A 16,661-nucleotide genomic window follows, 5' to 3' on the forward strand; every position below is an offset into this window, starting at 1 on the left:
AATAGTTGATTTTAGTGGTATGGACACTTTTACAGTTTCCTTTTGCTTGGCAATCTCAGATTGGATAATTATTGAAATCAAAAACAACATTATTTTAATAATCATATATTTAAAAAAAACTCAATATAAATGTCAATAGAAATGGTCTGAAAGAAAAGACAATTAGTAGTCATAAAGAAACCTGGGGATTATTTAAAAACAATTCAAATACAAAAATTATAACAATTAGAAATAATTAATATGAAAAGGAGATTTTTAGAATATTTTAATATTTCACTAGTCCATGAAGATACCTTCTTGATATCAGTTTGAAGAAATTAAAATTTTAGATTGAAAAGAGGAAATTTCAGAGAAATTACTATTAAATTATATCACAAATTCCCAAAAAGGGAAAACCAATTAAAACTATATTATTGTCCTGTTATTTGACGTTTCAGCTTACTGCCTTCTTCAGAAACACAAGAAGGCAGTAAGCCAAAACAAAGTCAAATAACAGGACAATAATATAGTTGAAATTACTATTTTATGATTTTTGATAGACAGAAAGCATCAAGAGCCAAGTTAAAGGCCATTCATTCATCAAAGACCACAGCAAAGATTGGATGTTAACTCTAGTTTCTATCCTTCCTATTTATGTCGATTAAGAGAAGCACAACAGAGATGACAAAGATAATATACGCCCACTGGCAGCTTTGATTTTAAATAAAAATATTTAGCAGTAATGTAACAATCACCAGTATGAAATATTCAACCTTCAGTCATACACTTCTTTTGAACTCTTTAGGGTGATACTGAATAATATTGAGTATGAGTTATTGCCCTAGTTCTTGAAAACGTGTTCAATCTTTAGCTCGTGAAAACTCAAGAAGACAAATATTCAATCTTCAGCACGGTACTGAATAATAAAACCAAGTTTTGTCAAAATCCGGCAAGAATCATGCCTTCAAGAGTTCTACGAGCTACAAATTGAACGAGTTTTCAAGAACAAGGGTAATAACTCATACTAAATATTTTTCGATTTTTCTGATTTTCAATAGGCTTTATTCTCTGGTGATAACACACACTCAAGCCAAGTTTCATTAAAATCTGTCAAGAATTGTGCCTTCTAGATTGTTTACAAGCTAAAAATTGAACGCTTTTTCAAGAAGGGCAATAACTCATACTCAATATTTTTCGATTCTTCTGATTTTCAATAGGGTTCATTCTTGGGTGATTACGAACACTCACACCAAGTTTTGCCAAAAGCGGTCAAGAATTGTCCCTTCTAGAGTGTTTACTAGCTAAAGTTTGAACGTGTTTTCAAAAACAAGGGCAATAACTCATACTAAATATTATTCGATTTTTCTGATTTTCAATAGGGTTTATCCATTAAACACTCACACCAAGTTTTGTCAGAATCCACCAAGAACTGTGCCTTCTAGAGTGTTTACGAACTAAAAATTGAACGCGTTTTCAAGAACAAGGTCAATAACTAATACTAAACATTTTTCAATTTTTCTGATTTTCGATAGGGTTTATATTTGAGTGTTTACGAGCGTTTCAAGAACAAAGGCAATAACTCATACTAAATATTTTTCGATTTTTCTGATTTACAATAGGGTTCATCCTTGGGTGATTACCAACAACCATACCAAGTTTCGTCGAAATCAGTCAAGAATTGTGCCTTGTAGAGTGTTTACGAGAAATTGTGGATGGACGGATGGACGGACGGACATTGAAGACGGCAATATACTCCTCCCATTTCATGAGGGCGTATAAAAATAATGTCCACAAATAGATCATTTCATCACATATATATAATATTCCTGGGTTTATTCTAAAAAAACATCCTTTGTATCCAAAAACAATAATGAATAAACTGTTGTTATTTCAAATTGAGCAAGTGATATTAAATTAATCATAATCTTCTTTTATTTAATTCAAAGTTAGAATCACCATATCTTATCCAATCAACAGTGCACTATTCAATAAACACTTTGTATATTCAATACTGAACAAAAATATACAGTGCAGGTCGCAAATCCAGTGGTTTCAATTAGTTTGAAAGAATGAAGTTACTTAGGAAATACAAAACAAAAGTTTTATTTTAATCATTTCAATACTTACAATTTAAAAAAAAAATGAACTGAAGGAATCTAAAATAGAAAAGAAATATATAGATAAAGCTTAAATAAGAAAAATTTCTCACACATGGGAAGAAATTTGCTGATCTATTTATATATATTATAATGGTAGAAAAACTAAAGCATATAATAAAACCAAACCTATTGTTATGTATCCTAATCTCATTACACAACACTTCTGTGTTTTATGTTTTATGTGTATTTATATATTAGCTGGAAGGCTTCAGTTTTTTTTTTCATATTGTTTTATTAGATGTTCTATTTTCTGTGGTAAATTTTACTTGCCCTCCAATTAAATGCTATGTTTGCCAATCAGATATGAAAATTGGTTTATAGTACTTTACTCACTCTCCTTTTAACTATGCTTTGATTGGATTGTTTAAATTATTGTTGAGCCATTTTTGAAAGAAAAACTTCTTCAGCTCATTAATGGAGAGTAAAGCAAACCATAGAAAAAATACAATGGGTAACAACATCTTGATCTGCATTACAATCGTATTGAAAATCACATTTCCTTCAAACAAAATAGTGAATATATCAAAAATACTTAAAAAGAAAATTGGTCCCAAACTTAAAAAAAACATAGTATGTTTAATATTAGTATAGGATACATAATCTATATATTAATATTTCAAATAAATTATGCTAATAATAGAACTGTTACTAACACTAGAGAAATATAATACATTCAAGATCTAGAGATATATCTTCTTGTCTGGAAGGGATTTAAGATCCTCTTCACAATGTCAAGCATTACAAACTCTGTCTAATACCTTGACATCATTAGGTACTTTCACGAATCTTTGACATTGGTAAAAGTAGCAAATTAATTGGGTTGTCCGCTTGTCAATCAGAAAGCTCATCCTACATGTTTCACCAGGAGCCAACTAGTTCACAGTCTTTCTGGTTCTGATTGGCTGTATTGATATCATATGATCCAATTAATACCTTCGACATTATGAAGAGGCTAATGCAATACATAGAGTTATTAGGTGTATGTATGTAGGTATATATATAAAAGGAATACCTAGTTAGTGGCATCAGATGTTCCAGAAGAGTAAGCATGCCATGCCATTTATACTTTCCACAATAAAAGTAGTAGTCATGGACAATTTTCAGGAAGTAGTAGAATTACCTGTCACAAATTTTAACATAAACTTATGTAACATAAAATAGTCAAATAACACTACAAACTAATCATAGCATATTTAAAATCAAATAAGTATTTATTATTTTGGCTGTTTTATAAAGGCAAAGTTAATAACATTAGTTTGATAAATATTACTATTAAATGAAAATGTTTGATGTAGATAGAAATCTTCTTTAGTCAAGTCACATAGAGCAAAATTATCTCCCATGTCTAAACCATTAGTTAGTTCATTGAAATTCTTCACAACTTTCTCATATTACATATGCATAAAGTTCACTGATTTGTAAGAAAAAGATTGATTTCAAAACAAAATAATAATTGCACACAGAATTTAAAATAATCTAGTTTAAATAAAAACCAGAATAACCTAAATGTGTAAAAAAAATCTGCAAATGAAAAAAAACAACTATGGATGTTAAAATAACCTACTTAAGTTTAAATTGAATTTTTCAATCGCTTATATTGTACTTTTAATCTCATAACATAATTTCTTAAACATAATCCTCGGGTGAATATTTAAATTTGGTGTTGCTAACATAAATAATAGTAGGCTTAAAAGTAGAATTTAAAAGGCTATAGAAGTTCCAAAATTTTTTTGACATTTCTGGTCATGAATTTCTATTACATATATTATTATATATATACATCTATTTGTAGTTATTTTAACATACATTTCACTAAAGAAACAAATTTATGGATTTCTGACATTTGCAGTTTCTTTTAACATATTTGTGTTAAACAAAGGTTACAAAAAATACATTTATATACTCTATCCATTTTCATTCACACATAAAAAAAAAACTCAGTTTCAGGAATGTTTTATTTTTTGGAAAGTTTATGTTTGGAAATGCATAGTATGCCTGAGTCATAAAATTCACATTAAGTCATTGTGGCCTTGGGTGGGTAAAATGATCATATTAGCTTAAAACTCTGCTGCAAGTATATTCTGTTAAAGTTAAGAAATTCAGATCTCAAAAAAGAAAAAACCATTGTACAAGTTCAAATGTGTGTTTGATTTCAATTTGTTGTCTATGTACAAGAATTGCCAATATATTATTACAGTATGTAACAAAGTCCAAATCCAAGATATAATCATTGTTGTGTATCAATATCATTTCAAAATCAAGTCTTTAAAATACATTTAACAATTACAATCTGATTGAGGTTTACTTGTTTCTTGTGGAAGTTCTAATCTTCTAGCACTTTCTTTAGGTGGGGCTGGACTTGGTGGGTCTTCAACTTGTGTCTTAAAAATATCTGAAATGTGTCAAAAATTATTACTATTATTGACTTTAAGGGGGAAGGAAATGCCTTTTCTTGTATGGTATGGAAGCCTATTTCACTATTGTTATTATTGTACATCTACTAAACCTGTGACATGTGTCTTTAGACTAGTGTGGTTTGACTATTTTATTGTTTAGATATTTTTTTTGTTATGTTCTATGATATGTATACACCATAGAGTTATAAATAGAACTAGAGTCCACGCTTGTCATGTGAAGTTGTGTGACGATACTGGAGTTTAATGGCGACAGTGGACGTTATCGACGACCATGTATCAAAAATGTTGCTGTTAAGGGTGCAACAACCAAAGAAATAAAGAGAAAGGAATAGAGCTTCGTAAGTAAGACATACTTTCAGTTATTGAAGGATTTGCAATAAAATTTAACAATGGAAGCCAAGAAGAGTTGGCATGAGTAAGACTAAGAGATACTTTTTGTTTGTTTACTTTTTGAATCATCACGTTGCTTCACAAATTAATGATAAGATCTATGGCCTACCCTTATTTTGTATTAGCCCTCTGCAAACAATTTGCGATTGTTTTGCCTGCAAAATACCCAATTTACAGCAAAATAACATTTGATTTTTTTTCAGGGGAGTAAGGTAAATCATTCAAAGTTTCCTTTGGTGTTTGATTATTGCTAATGTCAGAAACATGTAGCTGGGCTAGGAAATATTGTTACTCCCTTTCTTACCTTCTACGACGTTTTCCAACCGCAGCATTGATGGAGCTTGTTGTGATTTTCAATTATCAAATTTTTTTGAAGAAAATTAAATCATTAAGTATTATATGTGTTCTCCAGGGTTACATCCAAGAGAGAATGCAAAAAGCAACATCCATTATCAACTTCAATGAACTTCAAAGAAACACAATCAACCCAAAGTGAGAGTATTAAAGGTGTCAGTTCATCAGAACTTAAAAGAATTTGCAAAAATCATTCTTGTTTTGATATTCCACCTTCTTCATCTGATTAATTGAGTCAAAACACTAGACCCATTTTTGCCAGGTTTATAGTTTTGTCACAAACTGAACAGCGAGCATGGTTTCGGTTATCTTTAACCTCCATTTACTAAATTCACTCATTAGTAACCAAGATCGGTTAAAAGTACATCTTCCGGACATAGCGATAAACTTAGATTAGAACAATGGCGGCGATCAAGAGGTACATGTTACCAAGGAGACCATTTCCCAGTGGGGCCCAGCTCTGAAATATTACTTTTTTCGAACAGGTCATTCTGCCAAATTAGCGAAAAAATTCACTAAAATTCTCGTAAATTGGGAATTGATCAAATACAGTGAAAAATAAAAGCATGTTATTAATTTAAGTAAATAGACATCGCGAGACGTGACCTTACAAGTTATATAAAGAGTAACATAATAATCAATCGATCAACATGGTGTGTGGAGATAGTAGATATAATAGATGACAAACAAGACTACATGACCCATGGCTGTTGCTTCATAACCCCCACTATGTAATCTATATTGAATACTTCCAAGTCAACGTTTATTATTTTCAGTAACGGCTGTTCTGTTGATAAATCTTACTCAGATAAAAATGTCCGCTTATTAAATTGTTAAAAATATACACAATTTGACTCAACTCAAAATTCAAGGACCTTTCAAGAGAAAATGGGTTTTATATGGTGTTTTCAAAGACTTTTTTTTAAATCAAGGTTTTTCAAGGCAACGGAGGGAATTCAAGGGTTTTTCAAGGCTGTGCGAGCGAACCCTGTATACCCCTTATGTTTCTTTTAAAACTTTTCACTGGTCAACGATACAAATCTAACACATTTTTAAATTTCTTTTTAAACAATTAAAAAGTACTTTGTAGAATTGATTTTTTTCTTTTGTGTTGAATGGCTCAGTGTCTTCGATATTTAGAAATTTTGAAATATAGGAATTCATGTTCCAACCATTAAAGACAATTCCTGGCACTCTGCTTGATTATTGTCCTATTCGCAATATTCAAATTGCTATTAAAACGGATGTAAACATTGTACAACAAAATTAAAGGCTTCATGTGTAGGTTTCGTGCCACTCCCACCCCCAAAATTTTGTTATGTCTGCTATCACGTGTTTATACGGCAAAAACCAAATTATGTATAGTTACTATAGACGTCAGTGTAAAATTTTAAAATTTTAAAAAACGCAATACTCATCAATATATATTAAGTGTGATTTATTTTCAGAAAGGAGAAATCGCACACATTAGGGAAATTAATAAATTTTGTCATATGATAATTAGGTCACATGACAGAGCTCTTTAAAGATAAAAATTGCGATTTTCAAATGGCTCTAGAACCGGAAGTTAACATCGCTTGACAAAGGTAAATATATTTTTAGGTAGATCTCATATGGGGCCACAACATTAGTGCAGGTCACAAGGTCACTAAAGGTCAAGGTAACAAAATATAAGCCTTTGACAATTACCGACAAAATATAACCGGAAATTAAAAAAAATCCATACCAAAATTCAAAAATCGGTTTTCCATATTTTTTTAGCAATCGATTGCAGATTCTACAGACACTAAAATCACACACATCGGCTTTACCCCTGAGGCCCCATTTTGAGTTTTGTAAAAATTGGTTGTATCAAGATGGCGTCTGATTCTATATTTCCGGGTCAAATTTATTCATTCCAACATTTTTATAGGGACAATTATAACTAATTAGAATTTTTCAAATATCTGCAAGTTGAAATTTCAATAACGTTAAAACGGAAGTGATATCGAAACTTTGAAAATTGATTTTAGTTCACAATCAAAATGTCTAACTATCTATAAGTTTACATACCAATCTAAAAAAAATTGTAGAAGTTAGAAAAAAAGTGAAAAAACTAAAAAACTGATGCTAAAAAAGTCAGCGACAAAAGCCAAAATTGAAAAAACTTTGAATTGCTATCTTCTAGCCATAAGCGCGAACTTATTACCATAAAAAGGTCAAACATAATCAAAATTGGAGCCATAAATTAAAAAAAAACGTAAAAAATGGATTTTGTCCTACGTCATTTCCACTGAAAAAATGTGTGATTCATCAGAAATAAACAGATAACAACATCTGAGACTGAACTATTAAATATGAATTTTTGAGAGAACACATTAAAGTTAATTGAAAATGAATAAAATAGATGTCAAGAACCATGGTGCCAGATATTCAGATGAATTAAGATAGCTTGCCTGGCAGCTTTGATTTTGAATAAAAATATTTAGCAGTACAGTAACAATCACCAGTATGAAATATTCAACCGTCAGTCATACACTTCTTTTGAACTCTTAAGGGCGATACTGAATAATATTGAGTATGAGTTATTGCCCTTGTTCTTGAAAACGTGTTCAATCTTTAGCAAGTGAAAACTCAAGAAGACAAATATTCAATCTTCAGCGCGGTACTGAATAATAAAATTAAGTTTTGTCGAAATCCGGCTAGAATCATGCCATCTAGAGTTTTTACAAGCTCCAAATTAAACGAGTTTTCAAGAATAAGGGCAATAACTCATGCTAAATATTTTTTGATTTTTTTATTTTCAATAGGCTTTTCCTTGGCTGGTACCAAACACTCAAGCCAAGTTTCATTAAAAATCCTTCAAGAATTGTGCCTTCTAGAGTGTTTACAAACTAAAAATTTAACATGATTTCAAGAACAAAGGCAAAAACTCATACTCAATATTATTCGATTCTTCTGATTTTCAATAGGGTTTATCCTTGGGTGATTACGAACACCTAAACCAAGTTTCGCCAAAATCCGTCAAAAATTGTCCCTTCTAGAATGTTTACGAGCTAAAAATTGAACGCGTTTTCAAGAACAAGGGCAATAATTCATACTAAATATTTTTCAATTTTTCAATTTTTCTGATTTTTGATAGGGTTTATCCTTACGATTACGAACACTCATACAAGTTTCATCTAAATCCGTCATGAATTGCACCTTCTAGAGTGTTTACGAGCGTTTCATGAACAAGGGCAATAACTCATTGTAAATATTTTTCGATTCGTCTGATTTTCAATAGGGCTCATCCTTGAGTGATTACAAATAACCATACCAAGTTTCGTCGAAATCAGTCAAGAATTGTGCCTTGTAGAGTGTTTACGAGCAATTGTGGATGGATGGACCGACGGATATGGGTGACGGCAATATATGCCCTCCATTTCATGTGGGCGTATAAAAATTGGTTGAATACTATGAGAATGTATGACTATGAATAACGAACAAAAAATGGCCATTCTATACACTTACCTACAAGAAGATTATTAAATGCTTCACCAACATTAGTTGAATCTAATGCAGATGTTTCAACAAAAGAGATTCTTTCTTTTTCTGTAATTGACAAACATAGAGATTTAACTTAATTAAGAACTAATTTTGCCAACAAGATATGCATATTAGTATTTTGACCTTTATCAATATGATTTAGTAAGCATTTGAAAAAAACTCTTGAAATGCAAAAAACCACAATAAAATTGTACAAAACAGATAATAAAACAGACGTTCTACTTTATTATATCTATTTCAATATTTCTACATTGCTCTGCAATATATGCAATAGAAAAGAGATACACACTTCTTAAAAGTAACTTCTTGAAGCAAAAATAGAATGAATTACCAGCAAAAGCTCTGCCTTCATCTTGCACAACCTCTTTGAGATGATTCAGATCTATCTTATTGCCTACTAACATAATTCTGCAATTAGGATCTGCATGTTCTCGTAATTCTTCTAACCATTTCTCCAGACTTTCAAATGTTAACTGTTTAGTTATATCATATACAACCAACGCCCCTACAGCACCACGATAATACCTGAAAAATAATACCTGAAAAATGTCATTAAATTGAACAAATTCCTCATTCCCCAAAATGTTAAAGATATAACATAAATAAATATACTGCTTGCAATCATCCTATCGTGATTTCCTTTGTTTCAAAGACAATTATTTGTACTTGAACATCTTGAAAAATCATATTGTCTCATTATTATTTTTAGTACCATTGGTTAGTCAACTTTTATTTGGATTTACAAAGACACTCTAGTAAATCCTTGAAAACTTTCATTTATAATATATACACAGCATATAAGTTTTAAGTTTCATTTTGTAGTGTTTTTTTTTTTAAGGAAACATAACATTTTGTTTAAAGATGGGTTCCCTTTTTTTTTTAGTGTCAAATTAAGCAAACTATTTGATTAATTGGTGTTTCTAATGAATTATTATGTATTTTTAATCATATCATTATGTTCTTATTACATGTAATTAAGAGTTTTAACCAATCATAAATGTTCATGTACGTACAGTCTGGATAAACAAAGAAGACTTTTTGACCTTTTTTGATCAGTCACTCATTGGAATTCTGCTGGTAATTCTCTAATAATTTAGCTAATTATGAATTAATTATGGACACGCGAGACAAACTGGTATTTTACCAAGTCATTAGAACACCTCTACTTTCTATTCATATAAGTATTAGCATTCTCATTTTCATAAATAAAAAAAAGGGAACCCATCTTTAACTGAAGGGCAGAAATAATGATTTCTCATCATGCTACCCTACACATTTCCCTGAAATGAACCAATTTTTGCATTTTCACCAAACATTTGGAATCAAATTATTAAATCACTAGTTCATTGGCTTGTAAGACAAAGATATATCTATAAGATGATGACACTAATATACTCATACTTACACACTAGTTATTGCCCTATACCTTTCTTGACCTGCAGTATCCCATATCTGTGCTCTTATGGTTTTACCTTTAATATTTACATTTCTGTAAAACAATAATTAACAAACATAATTATTATGCAGACAAATACATTAAATTAAACTTAAGCTTTATAAAAGTGAATTGCAATTTCAAATAGCCAAACTATTAAACCAGGAAAACCGTTAAAAAAAATTAGTCATTAAAGCAGAATCTTTTTATTTTATTCTCATACCTTGTAGCAAATTCTACTCCTATGGTACTCTTACTTTCTGCATTAAATTCATTCCTAGTAAACCTAGATAATAAATTAGTTTTACCAACACCTGAATCACCCACTAATACAACTGAAATATAAAACAAGTCATGATCTAAATCAGGCCTCTGCAACATTTCCGCGGGCCCTATTTGGGGAATGCCAGTAGGCTACGTAACCAACCATCAATGACTCACAGAATTAACAATGAGAAACATGCAATTTTTTTAAGTCATTTATTCATGTGCATTGCAAATAACAGACATATTTGACGTAAAATCACTGTTTAAGGTCAGACCTTGTTAATGATTTGATTGGTTAGATTCACTTTGACCTCACACCAATCTATGGCTTCTATTATTCTCACAAACCATATTTTGATATATCATAGCTAAGGAAAATATTGATTTTTAATCCGATTATATTTTAAGTAGTTCAATAACTCAAAACCATTCATCTTGACCAATGATCACACTAAGTTTCATCAAAATCAATTGACAACTGTCCCTTTTATAGCGTTCAAAACCATGTTTTAGCTAAATCTACCAATATCTACCAGTATATGAAATGTTCTTGTAAAATGTAACAAATTCAACCGAAACAGGGTCAATGACAACATTTTCATGTTCAATATAAAAATGTATAGCGGAAGAATTCTGTATAAGATCTCGCCAGTCAGGGTCTCAATGATGCATAGAGGAATCCGTAAAAAGTAAAATATTCCAGTAAATATTCCCCCAATAACTGACTAAAGCAGAGATTATAAGTGTAACAGATTGTATAAAAAATTCCTTCATATTGACAAATGGAATTATTAAACGCATGTGTGAAATAATTTGCCTGGTAACGGCAACCTGCTATAAAGCCCAGACAAACTGTTTTCCTGTCGTCCCTCTATACATTTGTCGCATTCTTTCCGGCGGCTTGCATCCATTGCAGATCCATCTTGTCTTAAGAGTCTCGACCATTCGCCGCCTCTCTTCTAATCCAACCCCACCCATTATGGAAGATTCCAACACCAACAAAAGGCCAAAAACAGATTGAAGTAGAACCGAAACTTATTTCTCCTCCATCAACAACCCATCGGGAAACACCTCCCCGATACTTTGGTTCCCTATCTTACACATAGGTTCCCTCAAATGCGATAACCACCTTACGTTTCTACAGAACTGCATAGATAAAAAGATACACTCTATTCCATTATACACAACCAAATAGAGGAGATAAAATCCAAAATTCCAGAGGCACAAACCAACTAACGAAGAACTAAATAACCTGATTATCAACCTTTCGAAACATACCCTAACCACAACCCAACTGGAAGCTCTATCCTATAGACTCAATTTCATTCCTACACCAAAAACAAAAGACATCATCAAAACCATATCCAATATCAAGATTTTTATAAAGAAGATGATTCCAAATCCACCAAACACCATACTCTGCACTGCAGACCTGTCCAGTTTATATACTTCTATTCTCACAAACCTAGCTATGATCACCTGCAAAACAGCACTGCAGAAACGAGAGGACCAATCAGTACACACCTGGATCCTACTTCATACTAACAAAGAAATGCTTTGAATTCAATAACCGCTTCTACCTACAACTAAGAGGAAGTAGTATGGGAACAGTTTCGGCCCAAAATATTGCATGTATTTTTATGTCCAATTTCGAAGAAACCATCCTAAACAAATCTCTGATAAAACCAATCATCTGGTGGAGATACATAAACAACATTTTCTTCCTGTGGCCCTCCACTGTCCAGAGTCTCCTAAAAGTCATGGAGGATGTCAACATCCATCTACCTAGCATCAAACTCACACTAGAATACAGCCACCACACCATCAACTTCTTAGATGTCACCATTTACAGAGACTCTAATAACTCTTTACAAACCAAACTCTACACCAAACCAACCGACAGCTTTGCATATCTACACGTCTGCCTCACCTACTTCAGAACTTACCCTACAGCCAAGCCTTACGCATTTGCCGTATTTCAAGTACCACAGAACACAGATAGCTATCACTTTGCAAGAGTCACAAACTTTGTACGAAGACAGTACCCAAAAGAAATAATCAATGTAGCCTTCGACAAAGCCAGATCAATCGATTGAACAACAAGACACAAACCAAACCTAAAACCATCACCTTTTCCACCACGTTTTTACCAAAAACCAACTTCAAAAAGATGATGAACAATAATCTCCATCTACTAAACAACAATTCGGAGACTCAACACCTCTTGAATTACAAATTACTAGTCAGATATAAATGTAACCAGAATCTACGAGATATTCTCATGAAATCAAGACTATCCAACACACCATCGGACCGTGGCAAATATTGTGCCCTTTGCAGGCACCTAATAACCACCACCTCCATACGATCACATGTGAACCAACGCCTATGCCGCATCAAGCACCATTTAACCTGCGAAACCCCCTATGTAATCTTTCTAATATTTTGCAAACTCTGCAAGATTCAATATGTTGGCCAAACAAGCGACACATGCAGAAAACAAACATTTACAACCACCTCAGCAACATTCGCAACAAAAAGGAAACATCCATTTCGGATCATTTTAATCAAATAGGACACAATCCCCAAACCATCATCATATCACTGAACTGCCGCTTACGTCAGGAGGATAGTTTCATACACTTCCTCGCAACCAAACAACCTGGAGGATTAAATGAGAACAACTGTTTAGATTACAATGGATCGAGCCACCTGTAAATTATGGAAATACTTTTAAACAACGTTTCAACTTATACAAACACATCTGAAGGACGCACGAAGCAGATCCTCAGTCAGAATAAACCTACAAAACCCGCATCTGAATCAAATAGAAACGGTAAAAAAGCATGAAACGGAAAATCAATAGTAAGACAATCAATGCTAACACGAAGACAGAAGAAGATATGCCTGCAAACCACTATTACCCACCACTTGGGTACCATCGTTTGATGCGCAATCCCACTCAGTCAGAACCACAAGATCAACCGTGATCAATACTAATACACCCACTACTATAGCACCAGAATACAATTTCGAGATCATCTAAGATGAGATTGAATGGGACATGTTTTTCCCAGAGTCAGAGTGAAACACAGGCCCAAACCTGCTTCGGGACCATGAAGAGTCCTGCCAAAACCAAGACTTCATCCCCAGTACACCACATGGCATAAACATAGACCAAAGTTGGAAGGATGTAATGGAAGAACTTGTTCTATAAAAAACTTGCCCTTAGTAAAACTCAGTAAATTAAAAACATTTTTATTAACTTTTTTGTACATTAATATCTTTTAATTTCTCAATTATCATTTGGTACAGTACAGTACCACTACAAGAAAGTTCACAAAAGATTGCACAAAGTTTTTACTTTCCATCAGTTGATCCAAATAGCGTGGAAATTACTTAGCACAAAACATAACCTATATCTTTACACTATTGACATAAAATAATTCACTTATTTCGTTTTACCACGTATTGTTTCATTACAAATTTCACATTTGGCTTAATTCGGTTTACAAATCTAAACTTGAGGCTATGACCTATGCACTTCCCCATTTGAAATCTCAATCCAAGTCATTGTCCTCACAATTAGTCTGTCTGCCCCTATTTATACCCCAAGTTCTAAGAAGATGGAGCCACCACTGCATCATATTATCTAAATCTTCTAAATAAAAATACGAACCTTTCCAGATGTAGTCATAGTGATCATCTGTTACAGCTGCCATTGTTTATTTATAGTCACATGTATAAGTTATAGTAGTATCATTTTGAGCTGAAATTAACAGAAAATGTTCATTATTATAAAGATGCAACTTTGTCTTTTTAATGTTGACAAAAATAACGAGGATAATTCTAGATAATGATTGTGAACAGTGAACCAGCCGAATTAGGAATGTTTGTTTGAAAAATATCAAGTATATAAGAAACCCACACCTGTTATTGCCTGTTCCATAATCAAACCAACTGCTTTGTTTTCAGAATTTATTCTATTTTTTTAAATTCAGCCTCAAGCACCAACATCTTGTAGAACTGTGAAACTTAATTAGCTGAATGTAATGTGCAATTTTTGTCCTACCAGATAAATGAGTGGTAACTTTACTGGAACTCAAATATTGTTAAATTCAAAGTGATATTAGACCTTCCAATAAGCACGCAAAAATTGGATTGAAATTTATAGCTTCCTGAACAAATTTTTTTTTCTAAAAACTTCAACAGCAAGTACTAAAAATCATTCTTCGAACATTTTGAATTTTTCCAAGATATTGCCAAAATCACACCAAGTTTATTAAAACCAGATGAAATGTAATGACTCACAAATTTCAGAAAATGAAAATCCCTTGATCAACAAATTGTCAAATTCAAACATTTTAAATAAAAAATATTTGGCAGTACAGTAACAATTACAAGTATGAAATATTCAACTTTCAGTCTTACACTTCTTTGAACTTTTTGGCGTTATACTGAATAATATTACCAAGTTTCGTCAAAATCTGTTAAGAATTGGGCCTTCTAGAGTGTTTACTAGCAATTGTGGAAAGACAAAAATTTCATGTGGGCATATAAAAATCAGTTGAAAAAGTATTGTAAAGTGGTTTTACACTTTGGTGTTTTAAAACTTTTTAATATATTGGGGACATTGATAATATTAATTTCACTATCTGCACTATTCCAATCTTCAGTCAGACATCTGCATGATTCTTGAATTCCACTAAAACTTACCACATTATGACATTACTTTAGTAAATGCTGCTAGTGATATTTAAGAAACTATGCAAAAGTGATGTTTTGAAACACATTAGTTTTAGTCTATAATACTTTACATTACAATATCTTTAAATCAGACAGACATACCCACAGACTAATAGACTGATAGATAGAAATAAATTGTAGCAACAAAATATTTTGTGGGAATGTGGGAAATGTGTTATTGTGATCATTTATTTATACTAGATTGGTTTTATTAGGTCTTAAATGAGTCATCTTTATTATGCTATAAATACACACTTCATTAAGACCACACCCTTTAGCCTACATATTAAACTCAAAATTCTTAATAATATCTAATATTTACATTATCTGAAGATCGCATAGCATGAAACTCTTAGTAACAACATGATTCAAGTTCTGTTTTAATATTCTAATATCTAAGATATTCAAATAATAGATAAATAAAATAATGTAGTGATCAATTACTTAGGTTTTAAGGATTTATCGTCATATACAGGGATTATGTTGTTTGGTTATGACACCATAAATAAATACCCTTAGTTTGAGACTTGAAATTTTTTTTTTTCATACTCAGAATTAGTATTCTTTTATTATAATGTGAGTCTGAGCAAGCAAAACACACCATTTTGAGGGGTAAGGGGGGGTTGTCATGTTTATAGTAAAAAATGTTATTTCCACAGCATCATTTGAAATTAAAGAATGACTTTTAGGCAGCCTACATTGATTTGAATTGGTATTTTGCTACTGACATTGTTTTTTTGTACAAAACAGTTCTTAAAATGTGCATTTTTCTATGGTCAGTATGAGAAGTATTTGTTCCATCTTCACAATGTCAAGTTATTATGAACTTCAGATTTATATCTTGACTGCAATAACCACTATTCTGGTATCACAACATGTAGTAATTTGAGTGAATTGAATACCAGTGAATACAGCCTATCAGGAATTTGTGTTCACAGATTTTCTGTCAAGGCCTCAATCATAGCACTTTATAAACAAACTTCCATGATACAAGAAAGGTGACTATAGCAGTCAAGGTATAAGTCCGAAGTTTGTTAACATTGTGAAGAAGTATGTATTCTAAAGGAACAACAATCTACAGATAGATCAATGTGTTTAAGATACAATCAATAGATAAATACTTTTATCAATAAGGAGATTGTTCTGTTATAAAGTTGTTTGGCAGACCTAAAAATTCACGTGAGTCTCTGAATCTCATTCGGGTCAACGGCAATCACCATGTGTCTGAGTCTTGTTGGATTCGTGCTAGATCTGCTTGTCATTTTATAAATATTGAAAAAATTTGTCAAATATAAAAATTGGCTACTTTTCATTCATTTTTGAAATAATAGTAAAAGTTCATTGCCGCCATGAGACAACTTTATTAGTTCTTTTTTTGACAATCCA

At 31.8% G+C, this 16,661-nt stretch overlaps 1 protein-coding gene across 1 annotated transcript; it reads right to left on the reverse strand.

The window, feature by feature from the left end:
• Nucleotides 1–2,067: 2,067 nt before the first annotated feature.
• Nucleotides 2,068–14,301, reverse strand: LOTGIDRAFT_217705 (hypothetical protein). The gene is made up of 6 exons (XM_009060260.1): nucleotides 14,209–14,301; nucleotides 10,486–10,597; nucleotides 10,233–10,316; nucleotides 9,159–9,352; nucleotides 8,792–8,872; nucleotides 2,068–4,530 (listed from the first exon to the last, which is right to left on the reverse strand). The coding sequence occupies exons 1-6, from the start codon at nucleotides 14,249–14,251 to the stop codon at nucleotides 4,415–4,417; spliced, it is 630 nt and encodes a 209-aa protein (XP_009058508.1). The 5' UTR covers nucleotides 14,252–14,301; the 3' UTR covers nucleotides 2,068–4,414.
• Nucleotides 14,302–16,661: the final 2,360 nt, after the last annotated feature.

The sequence above is a fragment of the Lottia gigantea genome, assembly GCF_000327385.1.
Source record: "Lottia gigantea unplaced genomic scaffold LOTGIsca_41, whole genome shotgun sequence".
Classification (NCBI taxonomy): domain Eukaryota; kingdom Metazoa; phylum Mollusca; class Gastropoda; family Lottiidae; genus Lottia; species Lottia gigantea.

What these genes read in the sequence shown, in the direction of transcription:
- LOTGIDRAFT_217705 (XM_009060260.1), bottom strand. Translation starts at nt 14,251, where the DNA reads ATGGCAGCTGTAACAGATGATCACTATGACTACATCTGGAAAG. An exon ending in CTATGACTACATCTGGAAAG is followed by an intron (nt 10,598 to 14,208) that starts GTTCGTATTTTT and finishes TTTATATTTCAG; the next exon opens with TTGTATTAGTGGGTGATTCA. An exon ending in TGAAGGCAGAGCTTTTGCTG is followed by an intron (nt 8,873 to 9,158) that starts GTAATTCATTCT and finishes TGTCAATTACAG; the next exon opens with AAAAAGAAAGAATCTCTTTT.